Here is a 20,689-nt window from a genome sequence, read left to right on the forward strand (position 1 = left end):
CCTAATGTAATACCCACTGTCATTAAACACTCTATGATGTAATACACACTGTCCTTAAACACTCCCTAATGTAATACCCACTGGCATTAAACACTCTCTAATGTAATACCCACTGTACGAAGTCTTACAACACCAAGTTAAAGCCCAACAGGTTTGTTTCGATGTCACTAGCTTTCGGAGCGCTGCTCCTTCCTCAGGTGAATGAAGAGGTATTAAACACAACCTCATGTAATACCCACTGTCATTAAACACAACCTAATGTCATACCCACTGTCATTAAACACTCTCTAATGTAATATCCACTGTCATTAAACACTCTCTAATGTAATACCCACTGTCATTAAACACTCCCTAAAGTAATACCACCTGACATTATACACAATCTAATGCAACACCCACTATCATTAAACACTCCCTAATGTAATACCCACTGTCATTATATACAATCTAATGTAATACCCACTGTCATTAAACACTCTCTAATGTAATACCCACTGTCATTAAACATTCTCTAATGTAATACCCACTGTCATTACACAGTCTCTAATGTAATACCCACTGTCATTACACACTCTCTAATGTAATACCCAATGTCATGACACTCTCTCTAATGTAACAACCACTGTGATTAAACACTCCCTAATGTAATGCCCACTGTCATTACAAACTCTCTAATGTAACACCCACTGTCATTATACACTCTCTAATGTAATACCCACTGTCATTAAACATTCTCTAATGTAATACCCACTGTCATTACACAGTCTCTAATGTAATACTCACTGTCATTACACACTCTCTAATGTAATACCCAATATCATGACACTCTCTCTAATGTAACAACCACTGTCATTAAACACTCCCTAATGTAATGCCCACTGTCATTACAAACTCTCTAATGTAACACCCACTGTCATTATACACTCTCTAATGTAATACCCACTGTCATTAAACACTCTCTAATGTAATATCCACTGTCATTAAACACAACCTAATGTAATACCCACTGTCATTAAACACAACCTAATGTAATACACACTGTCATTAAACATTCTCTAATGTAATACCCACTGTCATTACACACTCTCTAATGTAATACCCACTGTCATTAAACACTCTCTAATGTTATACCCACTGTCATTAAACATTCTCTAATGTAATACCCACTGTCATTAAACACAACCTAATGTAATACACACTGTCATTAAACACACTCTAATGTTATACCCACTGTCATTAAACACTCTCTAATGTAATACCCACTGTCATTAAATACAACCTAATGTCATACCCACTGTCATTAAACACTCTCTAATGTAATACCCACTGTCATTAAACACAACCTAATGGAATACCCACTGTCATTAAATACAACCTAATGTCATACCCACTGTCATTAAACACAACCTAATGTAATACCCACTCTCATTAAATACAACCTAATGTCATACCCACTGTCATTAAACACAACCTAATGTAATACCCACTGTCATTAAACACTCTCTAATGTAATACCCACTGTCATTAAACACAACCTAATGTAATACCCACTGTCATGAAATACAACCTAATGTAATACACACTGTCATTAAACACACTCTAATCAAATACCCACTGTCATTAAATACAACCTAATGTCATACCCACTGTCATTAAACACAACCTAATGTAATACCCACTGTCATTAAATACAACCTAATGTCATACCCACTGTCATTAAACACAACCTAATGTAATACCCACTGTCATTAAACACAACCTAATGTAATACCCACTGTCATTAAACACAACCTAATGTAATACCCACTGTCATTAAATACAACCTAATGTAATACCCACTGTCATTAAACACTCCCTAAAGTAATACCACCTGACATTATACATAATCTAATGCAACACCCACTATCATTAAACACTCCCTAATGTAATACCCACTGTCATTATATACAATCTAATGTAATACCCACTGTCATTAAACACTCTCTAATGTAATACCCACTGTCATTACACACTCTCTAATGTATTACCCACTGTCATTAAACATTCTCTAATGTAATACCCACTGTCATTAAACACAACCTAATGTAATACCCACTGTCATTAAACACAACCTAATGTAATACCCACTGTCATTAAACATTCTCTAATGTAATACCCACTGTCATTAAACACAACATAATGTAATACACACTGTCATTAAACACAACATAATGTAATACCCACTGTCATTAAACACAACCTAATGTAATACCCACTGTCATTAAACACAACATAATGTAATACCCACTGTCATTAAACACAACCTAATGTAATACCCACTGTCATTAAACACAACCTAATGTAATACCCACTGTCATTAAACACAACCTAATGTAATACCCACGGTCATTAAATACAACCTAATGTAATACCCACTGTCATTAAACACAACCTAATGTAATACCCACTGTCATTAAACATTCTCTAATGTAATACCCACTGTCATTAAACACAACATAATGTAATACCCACTGTCATTAAACACAACCTAATGTAATACCCACTGTCATTAAACACAACCTAATGTAATACCCACAGTCATTAAATACAACCTAATGTAATACCCACTGTCATTCAACACAACCTAATGTAATACCCACTGTCATTAAACATTCTCTAATGTAATACCCACTGTCATTAAACACAACATAATGTAATACCCACTGTCATTAAACACACTCTAATGTTATACCCACTGTCATTAAACACAACATAATGTAATACCCACTGTCATTAAACACAACCTAATGTAATGCACACTGTCATTAAACACACTCTAATGTTATACCCACTGTCATTAAACACACGCTAATGTAATACCCACTGTCATTAAACACAACCTAATGTAATACCCACTGTCATTAAACTCTCTCTAATGTAATACCCACTGTCATTAAACACTCTCTAATGTATTACCCACTGTCATTAAACACTCTCTAATGTAATACCCACTGTCATTAAACATTCTGTAATGTAATACCCACTGTCATTAAACACAACCTAATGTAATACCCACTGTCATTACACAATCTCTAATGTAATACCCACTGTCATTACACAAAACCTAATGCTGTACCCACTGTCATTAAACACAATCTAATGTAATACCCACTGTCATTAAACATTCTCTAATGTAATACCCACTGTCATTAAACACAACCTAATGGAATACCCACTGTCATTGTACACAATCTAATGTAATACCTACTGTCATTAAACACTCTCTAATATAATACCCACTGTCATTAAACACAACCTAATGTAATACCCACTGTCATTATACACAATCTAATGTAATACCCACTGTCATTAAACACTCTCTAATGTAATACCCACTGTCGTTAATCACAATCTAATGTAATACCTACTCTCTTTAAACACTCTCTAATGTTATACCCACTGTCATTATACACAACCTAATGTAATACCCACTGTCATTATACACAATCTAATGTAATACCCACTGTCATTAAACACTCTCTAATGTAATACCCACTGTCATTAATCACAATCTAATGTAATACCTACTCTCTTTAAACACTCTCTAATGTTATACCCACTGTCATTATACACAACCTAATGTAATACCCACTGTCATTATACACAATCTAATGTAATACCCACTGTCATTAAACACTTTCTAATGTAATACCCACTGTCATTAAACACTCTCTAAAGTAATATCCACTGTCATTAAACACTCTCTAATGTAATACCCACTGTCATTAAATACAACCTAATGTAATACCCACTGTCATTAAACACAACCTAATGTAATACCCACTGTCATTACACATATCCACCACTGTCAGTACGCAACCAATGTTGTCATTATGCACCCCCGCCTCTGCGTGCTATGGCTCCGCTGTCATCATACACCCCCCCCACACACACACACACTCTCATTACACGCCCCCTTCTGTCCTTGTACGCCTTCCACTGTCATTATACTCCCTCCTCCCCACTGTCATTATACCCCCCTCTCACTGTCAGTATGTATGTGCCATTGACATTAAAAAAAAACCGGCAGTCACTAAACCCCCCCCCTTTTGCCATCACTGTGCACCCTTACCCACCACTCAATCTCTCAGTCTGAACTCACTCGCTCTCTCTTTCACTTCTGTTGTTGATGTGAGGGTCTCCCTGAGCTACTCACCCCCAGGTCGGACAGTGATCCTGATGTGTACGTTCGTTCCCGTGAAATGAAACTGGATATGGAAAGATGGGAAAAGATTCATTCTCAAATGCAGCAACTTTAAACACATTCCCCAATGGCAAGGCCCACACATTCACTGAAACTCCCTGTCACTCCCACTAATCCCATTCCCCATCATTCCCACTAATCCCATTCCCAATCACTCCCACTAATCCCATTCCCCATCATTCCCACTAATCCCATTCCCCATCATTCCCACTAATCCCATTCCCAATGACTCCCACTAATCCCATTCCCAATCACTCCCACTAATCCCATTCCCCATCATTCCCACTAATCTCATTCCCAATCACTCCCACAAATCTCATTCCCAATCATTCCCACTAATCCCATTCCCCATCATTCCCACTAATCCCATTCCCAATGACTCACACTAATCCCATTCCCCATCATTCCCACTAATCCCATTCCCCATCATTCCCACTAATCCCATTCCCAATGACTCCCACTAATCCCATTCCCAATCACTCCCACTAATCCCATTCCCCATCATTCCCACTAATCCCATTCCCAATCACTCCCACTAATCCCATTCCCCATCATTCCCACTAATCTCATTCCCAATCACTCACACTAATCCCATTCCCAATGACTCACACTAATCCCATTCCCCATCATTCCCACTAATCCCATTCCCAATCACTCCCACAAATCTCATTCCCAATCACTCCCACTAATCCCATTCCCCATCATTCCCACTAATCTCATTCCCAATCACTCCCACAAATCTCATTCCCAATCATTCCCACTAATCCCATTCCCCATCATTCCCACTAATTTAATTCCCAATCATTCCCACTAATCCCATTCCCAATCATTCCCACTAATCTCATTCCCAATCATTCCCATTAATCTCATTCCCAATCATTCCCACTAATCCCATTCCCAATCACTCCCACAAATCTCATTCCCAATCACTCCCACAAATCTCATTCCCAATCACTCCCACTAATCTCATTCCCAATCACTCCCACTAATCTCATTTCCAATCATTCCCACTAATCTCATTCCCAATCATTCCCAGTAATGACATTCGCAATCACTCTCAGTCATCTCATTCCCAATCATGACATTCCCAATCACTCCCACTACTCTCATTCCCAATTAGTCCCACTAATCTCATTCCCAATATTTCCCACTAATCTCATTCCCAATCATTCCCAGTAATGACATTCGCAATCACTCCCACTAATCTCATTCCCAATCATTCCCAATAATGACATTCCCAATCATTCCCACTAATCTCATTCCCAATCATTCCCGCAAATCTCATTCCCACTAATCCCATTCCCAATCATTCCCACTAACCTCATTCCCAATCATTCCCACCAATCTCATTCGCAATGGACCCAACCCTCTCCCATGCCCACCGTACGCAATCCCAGTGGACAGAACGTATAGAGAGGTGGTCACACTGCAGGCTCAGACTCCACAGTCAGGACGTGAATGGGTGACCAGCAGGCAGGGTAAGAGAGCGAGGCAGGTAGTGCAGGAATCTCCTGTGGCCATTCCCCTGCAGAACAGATAAACCATTTGGATACTGTTGAGGAGAATGGTCTCTCAGGGGAAAGCAGCAATAGCTAAATGCGTTGTACACTGGTTGGTTCTGCTGCAGAGGGGAGGAGTAAAATGTGTGACAGTGCAATAGTTATAGGGGATTCAATTGTTTGGGGAATAGACAGGCGTTTCTGTGGCCGCAAACAAGACTCCAGGATGGTGTGTTGCCTCCCTGGTGCTAGGGTCAAGGATGTCTCGGAGCGGGTACAGGACATTCTGGAGGGGGAGGGTGAACAGCCAGTGGTCGTGGTTCACATTAGGTAAAAAAAGGGTTGATATCCTGAAAGCAGAATATATGGAGTTAGGAAGGAAGTTAAGAAATCGGACCTCGAAGGCAGTGATCTCAGGATTACTCCCAGTGCCACGTGCTGGTCAGAGTAGAAATGACAGGATAAATAGGGTGAATACGTGGCTGAAGAGATGGTGTCAGGGGGAGGGTTACAGATTCCTGGGGCATTGGGACTGTTTCTGGGACCAGTACTAGCTGGGCAGGTAACACCTGGGCAGGTAACTCCTGGGCAGGTAACTCCTGGGCAGGTAACACCTGGGCAGGACCAGGACTGATGTCCTTGGGGGAGTGGCTGGGGAGGGTTTAAACCAGAATGGCAGGGGGGATGGGAACCTTTGCAAGGAGTCAGAGGAATCACAGAATCCCTACAGAGCAGGAGACCATTCAGCCCATCGAGTCTGCACTGACGCTCCAAAAGAGTATCCTAGCTAAGCCCAGACCACCGCCTCTGTAACCCAACCCAACCTACACATCTTTGGGACAATTTATCACGGCCAATCCACCTAACCTGCACATCTTTGGACTGTGGGAGGAAACCGGAGCACCCGGAGGAAACCCACGCAGACACGGGGAGGACGTGCAGACTCCGCACCAGACAGTCATCCGAGGTGCTGTGAGGCAGCAGTGCTAACCACTGTGCCACCTGGAGGAGGGGAACAGAAGGGCAAGAACAGAAGATAGAAATGGGAATAAGAAAGGTGATAGGCAGGGAAACCACTGCCCAGAATCAAACAGGGCCACAGTGAAAAATACGGAACAGGGGAAGTAACGTCAAAAAGACAAGTTTAAAGTTTGTGCCTTAACGTGTGGAGCATTCGCAATTAAGCGGCTGAATTAATCGCGCAGATAGATGTGAACGGGTATGAGAGTGTTACGTCACCCTGGGCCAGTACGAGGAAATTCCAGCCCCACTCATCTCAGAGTCACAAGTGAATCACCCAACAATTCTCATCAAAATTCCCAGTGTCTCTGGCACTTAGCTGCCCAATAATTACAGTCACCTGGGGCGGGATTCTCCGCAATCGACGCGATGTCCGCCGACCGGCGCCAAAAATGGCGCGAATCAGTCTGGCATCGCGCCGCCCCGGAGGTGCGGAATTCTCCGCATCTTGAGGGGCCGAGACCTCACCTTGAGGGGCTAGGCCCGCGCCGGACTGATTTCCGCCCCGCCAGCTGGCGGGAAAGGCCTTTGGTGCCCCGCTAGCTGACGCGGAAATGACGTTGCCGTGCGGCGCATGCGCGGGAGCGTCAGTGGCCGCTCACAGCATCCCCGCGCATGGTGGAGACCGTGGCGAAGGCGGAAGGAAGAGAATGCACCCACGGCACAGGCCCGCCCGCGGATCGGTGGACCCCGATCGCGGGCCAGGCCACCGCGGGGGCACCCCCCGGGGCCAGATCACCCCGCGCCCCCCCCAGGAGCCCGCCCGCGCCGCCTTGTCCCGCCGGTAAGAGAGGTGGTTTGATTCTTGCCGGCGGGACAGGCATTTCAGCAGCGGGTCGGAGAATCGCCGGGGAGGGGGGCGCCAACCGGCGCAGCGCGATTCCCACCCCCGCCGAATATCCGGGCGGGATTCACGCCAGCCCCTGGCGATTCTCCGACCCGGCGGGGGGTCGGAGAATCCCGCCCCAGGCTTGTAAATACCTACACAATTACTGTTTATTTATAACAAGAATAACGATGAAATATGCAGTAAATACAACTGGATAACAAGCTAATACCTACTACCCCCCCCCTTTAACTGTCCCACCCTCTACTACACACACACACAAGACAGACAAACACTGAGGGGGAAAAGGGGGAAAAATAATAAGGGTGAAGGTTAAAGATTAGTGTCTTTGCTCCAATGGTGGATCTGTAGCAGGCTCTCCTCCCAGCATGCTGGTTCTGTAGCAGGCTCTCCTCCCAGCATGCTGGTTCTGTAGCAGGCTCTCCTCCCAGCATGCTGGATCTGTAGCAGGCTCTCCTCCCAGCATGCTGGATCTGTAGCAGGCTCTCCTCCCAGCATGCTGGTTCTCTGGCAGGCTCTCCTCCCAGCATGCTGGTTCTGTAGCAGGCTCTCCTCCCAGCATGCTGGATCTGTAGCAGGCTCTCCTCCCAGCATGCTGGATCTGTAGCAGGCTCTCCTCCCAGCATGCTGGTTCTGTAGCAGGCTCTCCTCCCAGCATGCTGGATCTGTAGCTGGCTCTCCTCCCAGCATGCTGGTTCTGTAGCAGGCTCTCCTCCCAGCATGCTGGTTCTGTAGCAGGCTCTCCTCCCAGCATGCTGGATCTGTAGCAGGCTCTCCTCCCAGCATGCTGGATCTGTAGCTGGCTCTCCTCCCAGCATGCTGGATCTGTAGCTGGCTCTCCTCCCAGCATGCTGGTTCTGTAGCAGGCTCTCCTCCCAGCATGCTGGTTCTGTAGCAGGCTCTCCTCCCAGCATGCTGGATCTGTAGCAGGCTCTCCTCCCAGCATGCTGGATCTGTAGCTGGCTCTCCTCCCAGCATGCTGGATCTGTAGCAGGCTCTCCTCCCAGCATGCTGGTTCTGTAGCAGGCTCTCCTCCCAGCATGCTGGCTCTGTAGCAGGCTCTCCTCCCAGCATGCTGGCTCTGTAGCAGGCTCTCCTCCCAGCATGCTGGCTCTGTAGCAGGCTCTCCTCCCAGCATGCTGGTTCTGTAGCAGGCTCTCCTCCCAGCATGCTGGTTCTGTAGCAGGCTCTCCTCCCAGCATGCTGGATCTGTAGCAGGCTCTCCTCCCAGCATGCTGGTTCTGTAGCAGGCTCTCCTCCCAGCATGCTGGTTCTGTAGCAGGCTCTCCTCCCAGCATGCTGGTTCTGTAGCAGGCTCTCCTCCCAGCATGCTGGATCTGTAGCAGGCTCTCCTCCCAGCATGCTGGTTCTCTGGCAGGCTCTCCTCCCAGCATGCTGGATCTGTAGCAGGCTCTCCTCCCAGCATGCTGGTTCTGTAGCAGGCTCTCCTCCCAGCATGCTGGTTCTGTAGCAGGCTCTCCTCCCAGCATGCTGGTTCTGTAGCAGGCTCTCCTCCCAACATGCTGGTTCTGTAGCAGGCTCTCCTCCCAGCATGCTGGATCTGTAGCAGGCTCTCCTCCCAACATGCTGGTTCTGTAGCAGGCTCTCCTCCCAGCATGCTGGATCTGTAGCAGGCTCTCCTCCCAGCATGCTGGTTCTGTAGCAGGCTCTCCTCCCAGCATGCTGGTTCTGTAGCAGGCTCTCCTCCCAGCATGCTGGTTCTGTAGCAGGCTCTCCTCCCAGCATGCTGGTTCTGTAGCAGGCTCTCCTCCCAGCATGCTGGTTCTGTAGCAGGCTCTCCTCCCAGCATGCTGGTTCTGTAGCAGGCTCTCCTCCCAGCATGCTGGATCTGTAGCAGGCTCTCCTCCCAGCATGCTGGCTGACCGGGTTAGTACTCACTGGCAGTGGGCTTTCTGCGAAGATGTTTCAGTTTTGATCAAACTGGGCCAGGTTCACATTCAGGCCGATATCTTTCCAGAGACACTTTATTGCTCATCAAACCTGGCATCCAGCTCGTGGTTTGACTTTAAGCCTTTGTGGTCTGAAGAGAATGACGCGCATTCCTGCTGGAGAGAGAGTCGGCCCTCACAGTGGCCTTCTGCAGAGAGTTTAGCTGGGTCTTTGGGGAGAGGATTAATCAGCCCCTCCGTCCAAGCTGCAGAACCAATCTGCAACCTCGTGACTGAGGACATTCCACTGGGATCAGATCCAATCACTGCCCATTGTGGGGGCTGGTTTAGCACAGTGGGCTAAACAGCTGGTTTGTAATGCAGAACAAGGCCAGCAGCCCAGGTTCAATTCCCGTACCAGCCTCCCCGAACAGGCACCGGAATGTGGCGACTAGGGGCTTTTCACAGTAACTCCATTGAAGCCTACTTGTGACAATAAGTGATTATTATTATTATTACCGGGCAGAGCGCAGCCTTTTGGGCCCATTCATTGCTTACCGGCCAAATCAATCAAACCGAGTCATCACTGACATTGGCCAATCAGGAATCCCCAGTCTAAGTCAACAAAGCCGCCAGTTCCTGCTGTTTGAGTTAAAGGTACAGACTGCCTTGCCTTAAAGTCACAGGTCCATTAAACATCCAAAATGTAACGGCAAAAATAAAAGAAAGAGGAAATAAGGAAATAAATGGGGAATAAATAGCAACAAACAGGGAGGACCCGGACAATATTGTCCAGATTATGGAGGCATGGTTGCAAGGTGACCAGGGATGGGAACTGAACATCCAGGTGTATTCAGTATATAGAAACGAGAGACGAAAAGGAAAAGGTGGGGGTGTGGCCCTGCTGGTTAAAGAGGAAATTAACAATAGCGGGAAAGGATATTAGCTCCGACAATGTGGAATCTGTATGGGTAGAGCTGAGGGACACCAAACGACAAATTAGTGGGTGTTGTATATAGACCCCAAACCGCAGTGGTCACGTTGGGAATGGCATTAAACAGGATATTATTTTTAAAAAAAATAATAATTTTTATTAAAGGTTTTCATAAAATATCAATAACAAAATGAGAAAGAAAAAAGAACCCAACAGGGTTAAGTACAAAACACAATCGAAAAAAGCAACCCCCCAAACCCCTCCCCCCCGTGCCTAAATAATAAATTAACATTAACACCCCGACTTAACACAACAGGTGTATACACCCCCTCAGACCCTCCAGTGTAAATAACAGAAACAAAATAAAGTAACCGCCCCCCCCCCCCCCCCACCGAGCTGCTGCTGCCATTGGCCAATGTCTATCGTTCTGCCAGGAAGTCTAAGAACGGTTGCCACCGCCTGAAGAACCCTTGTACCGACCCTCTCGAGGCGAATTTCACCCTCTCCAATTTAATGAACCCCGCCATATCGCTGATCCAGGATTCCACGCTTGGGGGCCTCGCATCCTTCCACTGAAGGAGAATCCTCCGCCGGGCTACCAGGGACGCAAAGGCCAGAATACCGGCCTCTTTCGCCTCCTGCACTCCCGGCTCCTCTGCCACCCCAAATATTGCGGGCCCCCAGCCCGGTTTGACCCTGGATCCTACCACCCTCGACACCGTCCTCGCTACGCCCTTCCAAAATTCCTCCAGCGCTGGGCATGCCCAGAACATATGGGTGTGGTTTGCTGGGCTCCCTGAGCACCTAACACACCTGTCCTCACCCCCAAAGAACCGGCTCATCCTTGTCCCGGTCATGTGTGCCCTGTGCAGCACCTTAAACTGTATGAGGCTGAGCCTCGCGCACGAAGAGGAAGAGTTCACCCTCCCTAGGGCATCTGCCCACGTCCCCTCTTCGATCTCCTCTCCCAACTCCTCCTCCCACTTACCTTTCAACTCCACCACCGAGGCCTCCTCCTCCTCCTGCATCACCCGGTAAGTTTCCAAGATCTTCCCCACTCCCCCCCCCCCCCCCGGAGAGCACCCTGTCCTGTACTGTGTGTGGCAGTAGCCGCGGGAATTCCACCACCTGCCGTCTGGCAAACGCCCTTACCTGTAAGTACCTGAAGGTCTTCCCCGGGGGGAGCCCGTACTTCTCCTCCAACTCACCCAAGCTCGCGAACTTCCCGTCCACAAACAGGTCCCCTAACTTTCGTATCCCTGCCCTGTGCCACCCCGAAAACCCTCCACCTGTTCTTCCTGGGGCGAACCGGTGGTTCCCCCGTAATGGGGTCCAAGCCGAGGCCCTAACTTCTGAGGGCCGCCACCACCACGGGGCTCGTGGTATACCTCCTTGGAGGGAGCGGCAGCGGCGCCGTTGCCAGCGCCCCCAGACTCGTACCCACACAGGACGCCGTCTCCAGCCTCTTCCATGCAGCCCCATCCCCCTCCATCACCCACTTGCGCACCATCGTCGCATTGGCGGCCCAGTAGTACCCACAGAGGTTGGGCAGCGCCAGCCCCCCCCTATCTCTACTCCGCTCCAGGACCACCCTTCTCACCCTCGGAGTCCCTCGCGCCCACACAAACCCCATTATACTCCTGTTAACCCGCCTAAAGAAGGCCTTTGGGATAAACACGGGGAGGCACTGGAACAGGAACAAAAACCTTGGGAGCACCGTCATTTTGATTGACTGCACCCTACCCGCCAGGGACAGCGGCAACGCGTCCCACCTCTTGAACTCCTCCTCCATTTGCCCCACCAGCCTTGTAAAGTTAAGCCTATGCAGGGCCCCCGAGCTCCTGGCCACCTGGACCCCCAAATATCTGAAACTCCTCTCCGCCCTTTTTAGTGGGAGCTCGCCAATCCCCCTCTCCTGGTCCCCTGGGTGAACCACGAACAACTCGCTCTTCCCCATGTTGAGCTTGTACCCCGAAAAGTCCCCGAATTCCCTAAGCATCCTCATTACCTCTGGCATTCCTCCCACCGGGTCCGCCACATACAGCAGCAGGTCGTCCACATAGAGCGACACCCTATGCTCCTCCCCACCCCGCACCAACCCCCTCCAGTTCCTCGACTCCCTCAGTGCCATAGCCAGGGGTTCAATCGCCAGTGCGAAGAGCAGGGGGGACAGGGGACACCCCTGTCTCGTCCCTCGGTGCAACCGAAAGTACTCGGACCTCCTCCTATTTGTGGCCACACTCGCCATCGGGACCTCGTACAACAGCCTAACCCACCTGACAAACCCCTCACCAAACCCGAACCTTTTCAGCACCTCCCACAGATACCCCCACTCTACCCTATCGAAGGCTTTCTCAGCGTCCATCGCCACCACTATCTCCGCCTCCTCCTCCCTCGCCGGCATCATGATAACGTTCAAAAGCCTCCACACATTCGTGTTCAACTGTCTCCCCTTCACAAACCCCGTCTGGTCTTCATGGATGATCTTGGGCACACAATCCTCAATCCTCGTGGCTAAGACCTTCGCCAGCACCTTGGCATCTACATTTAGCAAGGAAATCGGTCTGTAAGACCCACATTGTAGGGGATCCTTGTCCCAAAGAACAACAAAGAACAAAGAAATGTACAGCACAGGAACAGGCCCTTCGGCCCTCCAAGCCCGTGCCGACCATACTGCCCGACTAAACTACAATCTTCTACACTTCCTGGGTCCGTATCCTTCTATTCCCATCCTATTCATATATTTGTCAAGATGCCCCTTAAATGTCCCTATCGTCCCTGCCTCCACTACCTCCTCCGGTAGTGAGTTCCAGGCACCCACTACCCTCTGCGTAAAAAACTTGCCTCGTACATCTACTCTAAACTTTGCCCCTCTCACCTTAAACCTATGCCCCCTAGTAATTGACCCCTCTACCCTGGGGAAAAGCCTCTGACTATCCACTCTGTCTATGCCCCTCATAATTTTGTATACCTCTATCAGGTCGCCCCTCAACCTCCTTCGTTCCAGTGAGAACAAACTGAGTTTATTCAATCGCTCCTCATAGCTTATGCCCTCCATACCAGGCAACATTCTGGTAAATCTCTTCTGCACCCTCTCTAAAGCCTCCACATCCTTCTGGTAGTGTGGCGACCAGAATTGAACACTATACTCCAAGTGTGGCCTAACTAAGGTTCTATACAGCTGCAACATGACTTGCCAATTCTTATACTCAATGCCCCGGCCAATGAAGGCAAGCATGCCGTATGCCTTCTTGACTACCTTCTCCACCTGTGTAGCCCCTTTCAGTGATCTGTGGACCTGTACTCCTAGATCTCTTTGACTTTCAATACTCTTGAGGGTTCTACCATTCACCGTATATTCCCTACCTGCATTAGCCCTTCCAAAATGCATTACCTCACATTTGTCCAGGTTAAACTCCATCTGCCATCTCTCCGCCCAAGTCTCCAGACAATCTAAATCCTGCTGTATCCTCAGACAGTCCTCATCGCTATCCGCAATTCCACCAACCTTTGTGTCGTCTGCAAACTTACTAATCAGACCAGTTACATTTTCCTCCAAATCATTTATATATACTACAAAGAGCAAAGGTCCCAGCACTGATCCCTGTGGAACACCACTGGTCACAGCCCTCCAATTAGAAAAGCATCCCTCCATTGCTACCCTCTGCCTTCTATGGCCTAGCCAGTTCTGTATCCACCTTGCCAGTTCACCCCTGATCCCGTGTGACTTCACCTTTTGTACTAGTCTACCATGAGGGATCCCGCTTCAGGATCAAGGAGATCAGTGCCCGGGACATCATCGGGGGCAAAGCCCCCCCCTCCCTTGCCTCATTGAAGGTCCTAACTAACAGCGGGCCCAACAGGTCCATATATTTTTTGTAGAATTCGACCGGGAAACCGTCCGGCCCCGGTGCCTTCCCCGCCTGCATGCTTCCTATCCCTTTGATCAGCTCCTCCAGCCCAATCGGGGCCCCCAATCCCACCACCAGTCCCTCTTCCACCTTTGGAAACCTCAATTGGTCCAGGAAGCGGCCCAACCCTCCCTCCTCCCGTGGGGGCTCGGATCGGTACAATTCCTCGTAAAAGTTCCTGAAGACCCCATTGTGCCAACCCCACTCCGCACCACACTCCCTCCCCTGTCCTTAACTCCCCCGATCTCCCTAGCTGTGTCCCGCTTCCGAAGCTGATGCGCCAGCATCCGGCTTGCCTTTTCCCCATACTCGTAGACCGCCCCCTGGGCCTTCCTCCACTGCACCTCCGCCTTCCTGGTGGTCACCAGGTCGAATTCGGCCTGGAGGCTGCGCCTCTTCCTCAACAATCCTTCCTCAGGCTCTTCCGCATACCTCCTGTCTACCCTCACCATCTCCCCCACCAGCCTCTCCCTCTCCCCCCCGCTCCTTGTGGGCCCTAATGGAGATCAGCTCTCCCCTCACCACCGCCTTCAGCGCCTCCCATACCATCCCCACTCGGACCTCCCCGTTGTCGTTGGCCTCCAGGTATCTCTCTATTCTTCCTCGGACCCGCTCACTCACCTCCTCGTCCGCCAACAGCCCCACCTCCAAACGCCATAGCGGGCGCTGGTCCCTCTCCTCCCAGCTCTAAGACCTCCCAATGCGGGGCGTGGTCCGAAATGGCTATTGCCGAATACTCGGTATCCTCTCCTCTCGCTATCAGCGCCCTACTCAAAACGAAAAAGTCGATTTGAGAATAAGCCTTATGAACATGTGAGAAGAATGAAAATTCCCTAGCCCCCGGCCTTGCAAATCTCCAAGGGTCCACCCCTCCCATCTGGTCCATAAACCCACTCAACACTCTAGCCGCCGCCGGCTTCCTACCCGTCCTAGACCTGGAGCGATCCAGTGCCGGATCCAACACCGTGTTAAAGTCTCCCCCCATTATCAGGCTCCCCACTTCCAAGTCTGGGATCCGACCCAACATGCGCCGCATAAAACCCGCATTGTCCCAGTTCGGAGCATACACATTGACCAGTACCACCCTCTCTCCCTGCAACTTACCACTTACCATTATGTACCTACCGCCATTATCTGCCACAATGCTCGACGCCTCGAATAACACCTTCTTTCCCACCAAGATCGCCACCCCTCGATTTTTGGCATCCAGCCCCGAGTGAAACACCTGACCTACCCACCCTTTCCTCAGTCTTACCTGGTCTGCCACCTTCAGGTGTGTCTCCTGGAGCATAACCACATCCACCTTGAGCCCCTTCAGGTGCGCGAGCCGCAGGCCCACTTAACCGGTGGGTGAATCTGACGCTGAGACGGGCGGTGGGTGAATCTGACGCTGAGGCGCGAGGTGGGTGAATCTGACGCTGAGACGGGCGGTGGGTGAATCTGACGCTGAGCAGCGCGGTGGGTGAATCTGACGCTGAGCCGTGCGGTGGGTGAATCTGACGCTGAGACGGGCGGTGGGTGAATCTGACGCTGAGGCGCGCGGTGGGTGAATCTGACGCTGAGCCGCGCGGTGGGTGAATCTGACGCTGAGACGGGCGGTGGGTGAATCTGACGCTGAGACGGGCGGTGGGTGAATCTGACGCTGAGACGGGCGGTGGGTGAATCTGACGCTGAGGCGTGCGGTGGGTGAATCTGACGCTGAGGCGCGAGGTGGGTGAATCTGACGCTGAGACGCTCGGTGGGTAAATCTGACGCTGAGACGCGAGGTGGGTGACTCTGACGCTGAGGCGCGAGGTGGGTGAATCTGACGCTGAGCCGCGCGGTGGGTGAATCTGACGCTGAGACGGGCGGTGGGTGAATCTGACGCTGAGCCGCGCGGTGGGTGAATCTGACGCTGAGACGGGCGGTGGGTGAATCTGACGCTGAGACGGGCGGTGGGTGAATCTGACGCTGAGACGGGCGGTGGGTGAATCTGACGCTGAGGCGCGAGGTGGGTGAATCTGACGCTGAGACGGGCGGTGGGTGAATCTGACGCTGAGGCGCGCGGTGGGTGAATCTGACGCTGAGGCGGGAGGTTGGTGAATCTGACGAACATTCCCAATGTACGCAAACCCCTTCCCGTTCACTCCCACTGTCCACAATCCCAATGGACCCAAACCCCTTCCCGTTCATTCCCACTGTGCACAATCCCAATGGACCCAAACCCCTTCCCGTTCACTCCCACTGTACACAATCTCAATGGACCCAAACCCCTTCCCGTTCACTCCCACTGTGCACAATCCCAATGGACCCAAACCCCTTCCCGTTCACTCCCACTGTGCACAATCCCAATGGACCCAAACCCCTTCCCGTTCACTCCCACTGTGCACAATCCTAATGGACCCAAACCCCTTCCCGTTCACTCCCACTGTACACAATCCCAATGGACCCAAGCCCCTTCAAGTTCATTCCCACTGTGCACAATCCCAATGGACCCAATCCCCTTCAAGTTCATTCCCACTGTGCACAATCCCAATGGACGCAAACCCCTTCAAGTTCATTCCCACTGTGCACAATCCCAATGGACCCAAACCCCTTCAAGTTCATTCCCACTGTGCACAATCCCAATGGACCCAATCCCCTTCCCGTTCACTCCCACTGTACACAATCCCAATGGACCCAAACCCCTTCCCGTTCACTCCCACTGTACACAATCCCGAATGGACCCAAACCCCTTCCCGTTCACTCCAACTGTGCACAATTCCAATGGACCCAAACCCCTTCCCGTTCACTCCCACTGTGCACAATCCCAATGGACCCAAACCCCTTCCCATTCACTCCCACTGTCCACAATCCCAATGGACCCAAACCCCTTCCCGTTCACTCCCACTGTGCACAATCCCAATGGACCCACTCCCCTTCCCGTTCACTCCCACTGTGCACAATCCCAATGGACCCAAACCCCTTCCCGTTCACTCCCACTGTACACAATCCCAATGGACCCACACCCCTTCCCCTTCACTCCCACCGTACACAATCACAATGGCCCCACACCCGTTCCCTTTCGCTCCCACTGTCCACAATCCCAATGGACCTAAACCCCTTCCCGTTCACTCCCAGTGTACACAATTGCAATGGACCCAAACCCCTTCCCGTTCACTCCCGCTGTACACAATCCCAATGGACACAAACTCCTTCCCGTTCACTCCCACTGTGCACAATCCCAATGGACCCAAACCCCTTATCGTTCACTCCCACTGTACCCAATCCCAATGGATGCAAACCCCTTCCCGTTCACTCCCACTGTACACAATCCCAATGGACCCAAACCCCTTCCCGTTCACTCCCACTGTGCACAATCCCAATGGACCCAAACCCCTTCCCGTTCACTCCCCCTCCCCACAATCCCAATGGACCCAAACCCCTTCCCGTTCACTCCCACTGTGCACAATCCCAATGGACCCAAACCCCTTCCCGTTCACTCCCACTGTACACAACCCCAATGGACCCAAACCCCTTCCCGTTCACTCCCACTGTGCACAATCCCAATGGACCCAAGCCCCTTCCCGTTCACTCCCACTGTACACAATCCCAATTGACCCAAACCCCTTCCCGTTCACTCCCACTGTACACATCCCAATGGACCCAAACCCCTTCCCGTTCACTCCCACTCTACACAATCCCAATGGACCCAAACCCCTTCGCATTCACTCCCGCTGTACACATCCCAATGGACCCAAACCCCTTCCCATTTCATTCCCACTGTGCCAAATCCCAATGGATGCAAACCCCTTCCCGTTCACTCCCACTGGACCAAAACCCATCTCCATTCACTCCCACTGTACACAATCCCAATGGACCGAAACCCCTTCCCGTTCACTCCCACTGTACACAATCCCAATGGCCCCAAACCCCTTCCCGTTCACTCCCCCTCCCCACAATCCCAATGGACCCAAACCCCTTCCCGTTCACTCCCACTGTACACAATCCCAATGGACCCAAACCCCTTCCCGTTCACTCCCACTGTACACAATCCCAATGGACCCAAACCCCTTCCCGTTCACTCCCACTGTACACAATCCCGAATGGACCCAAACCCCTTCCCGTTCACTCCCACTGTCCAAAATCCCAATGGACCCAAACCCCTTCCCGTTCACTCCCACTGAACACAATCCCAATGGAACCAAACCCCTTCCCATTCACCCCCAGTGCACACAATCCCAATGGAACCAAACCCCTTCCCGTTCACTCCCACTGTACACAATCCCAATTGACCCAACCTCCTTCCCGTTCACTCCCACTATCCACAATCCCAATGGGCCGAAACCCCTTCCCGTTCACTCCCACTGTACACAATCCCAATGGCCCCAAACCCCTTCCCGTTCACTCCCCCTCCCCACAATCCCAATGGACCCAAACCCCTTCCCGTTCACTCCCACTGTACACAATCCCAATGGACCCAAACCCCTTCCCGTTCACTCCCACTGTACACAATCCCGAATGGACCCAAACCCCTTCCCGTTCACTCCCACTGAACACAATCCCAATGGAACCAAACCCCTTCCCATTCACCCCCAGTGCACACAATCCCAATGGAACCAAACCCCTTCCCGTTCACTCCCACTGTACACAATCCCAATTGACCCAAGCTCCTTCCCGTTCACTCCCACTATCCACAATACCAATGGACCCAAACCCCTTCCCGTTCACTCCCACTGTGCACAATCCCAATGGATGCAAAACCCTTCCCGTTCACTCCCACTGTACACAATCCCAATGGACCCAAACCCCTTTCCGTTCACTCCCACTGTACACAATCCCAATGGATGCAAACCCCTTCGCATTCACTCCCACTGTGCACAATCCCAATGGATGCAAAACCCTTCCCGTTCACTCCCAATGTACACAATCCCAATGGACCCAAACCCCTTCCCGTTCACTCCCACTGTACACAATCCCAATGGCCCCAAACCCCTTCCCGTTCACTCCCACTGTACACAATCCCAATGGACCCAAACCCCTTCCCGTTCACTCCCACTGTACACAATCCCAATGGACCCAAGCCCCTTCCCGTTCACTCCCACTGTACACAATCCCAATGGACCCAAACCCCTTCCCGTTCACTCCCACTGTACACAATCCCAATGGCCCCAAACCCCTTCCCGTTCACTCCCACTGTACACAATCCCAATGGACCCAAGCCCCTTCCCGTTCACTCCCACTCCCAACAATCCCAATGGCCCCAAACCCCTTCCCATTCACTCTGACTGTCCACAATCCCAATGGACCCAAACCCCTTCCCGTTCACTCTGACTGTCCACAATCGCTGATGTCGATCACTCTATTGGGATCTCTACCTGCAGAATTTTCACCGCGTTTTTCTTTTCTTAATAATATTGCAATCGTGTTTTGAGTGAATTGGTTCCTATCCCCGTCTCAAACCTGCTGCTGTGCATTCGCCTGGTTGTGAGGCAGTCACAGCGTCTCTCTCTCTCTTTATTTACATTCGCTACTTTTGGTGCCTTGTTCTCTGTTTGATCTCCTGCACTCTGGGATTTGCACATTCTCTGCCCCTTGAGCAGTTAATGGACACGTCGTTCGTTCGGTTGTGTTGGCAGAGTTTGGTTTCCGCAGGGATCACCCTGCACCAAGGGCAGAGATTCGCTTCAGGGTGCGAGAAAGAAGCTTTCGACAATTGGGAGAGTCCGATACTGTGTCTGCTGCGATCCCTCCCTCCCCTTAGCCGCCAGTCATTGTCCAATGGACGATACCTTACCCGCTCTCTGCCTCTGCCTCATTCTGCTCCAGTTCACCGTCTTCCATCTGATCCTCCATTCTGTCACCTTGCACCCGGTGTTGAGATCTCAACCACATTCTTCCCAATCCACCATCGCCGTGGTGACCACAGAGGCTGCTGTTGGTCCTCCTAGGCCTCAGCCATGACTCCAAATTTCTCCTCACCCTGACCACCTCCCCCCCCCCCCCCCCACTACCTCACCCCCAGCCCGTTGGAATCGAGAAGCACGGAGGAGGCGCAGAATCGCTGCCGCCGCCTTTGATACAGCTTCAGCTCAGAGCTTTAACGAAATTTCCATCTCCATTGGTAACAGCGACCACTTCCTGTTGCAAAAGCCGGCCCTGCGCTGGAGCACTTCCTGCCTCAGCCGATCAGAGATAATGTTTGCATCGACGTTCTGTACGGTTTTGAGGTTAATACCTTTGTACAGAGCATCCTGAGACTTCCGGGATGTTTAGCAAGGCCAGCATTCAGACCCTGAGCCACCATCAGAATCACGCTACACGCACGGCCCCAGATTATATCTCAATCCACTGAGTTAGTGTGGATTGGCTGTGAGGGTTGTAATGC

The 20,689-nt window shown here is 50.6% G+C and overlaps 1 protein-coding gene across 1 annotated transcript in view; it reads right to left on the bottom strand.

Annotated features, from left to right (window-relative positions):
- The window catches only part of LOC140399406 (rho guanine nucleotide exchange factor 3-like), a 930,630-nt gene extending 910,397 nt beyond the window's left edge, over positions 1 to 20,233 (bottom strand). Inside the window, exons 1-2 of the mRNA XM_072488985.1 lie at positions 20,099 to 20,233; positions 4,196 to 4,247 (exon numbers count right to left, since the gene is read on the bottom strand). Coding sequence (XP_072345086.1) covers positions 4,196 to 4,247; positions 20,099 to 20,196 — 150 coding nt within the window. The 5' untranslated portion in view covers positions 20,197 to 20,233. The remainder of the gene's footprint in view (positions 1 to 4,195; positions 4,248 to 20,098) is intronic.
- Positions 20,234 to 20,689: the final 456 nt, after the last annotated feature.

Source organism: Scyliorhinus torazame, chromosome 22, assembly GCF_047496885.1.
Source record: "Scyliorhinus torazame isolate Kashiwa2021f chromosome 22, sScyTor2.1, whole genome shotgun sequence".
Classification (NCBI taxonomy): Eukaryota; Metazoa; Chordata; class Chondrichthyes; order Carcharhiniformes; family Scyliorhinidae; genus Scyliorhinus; species Scyliorhinus torazame.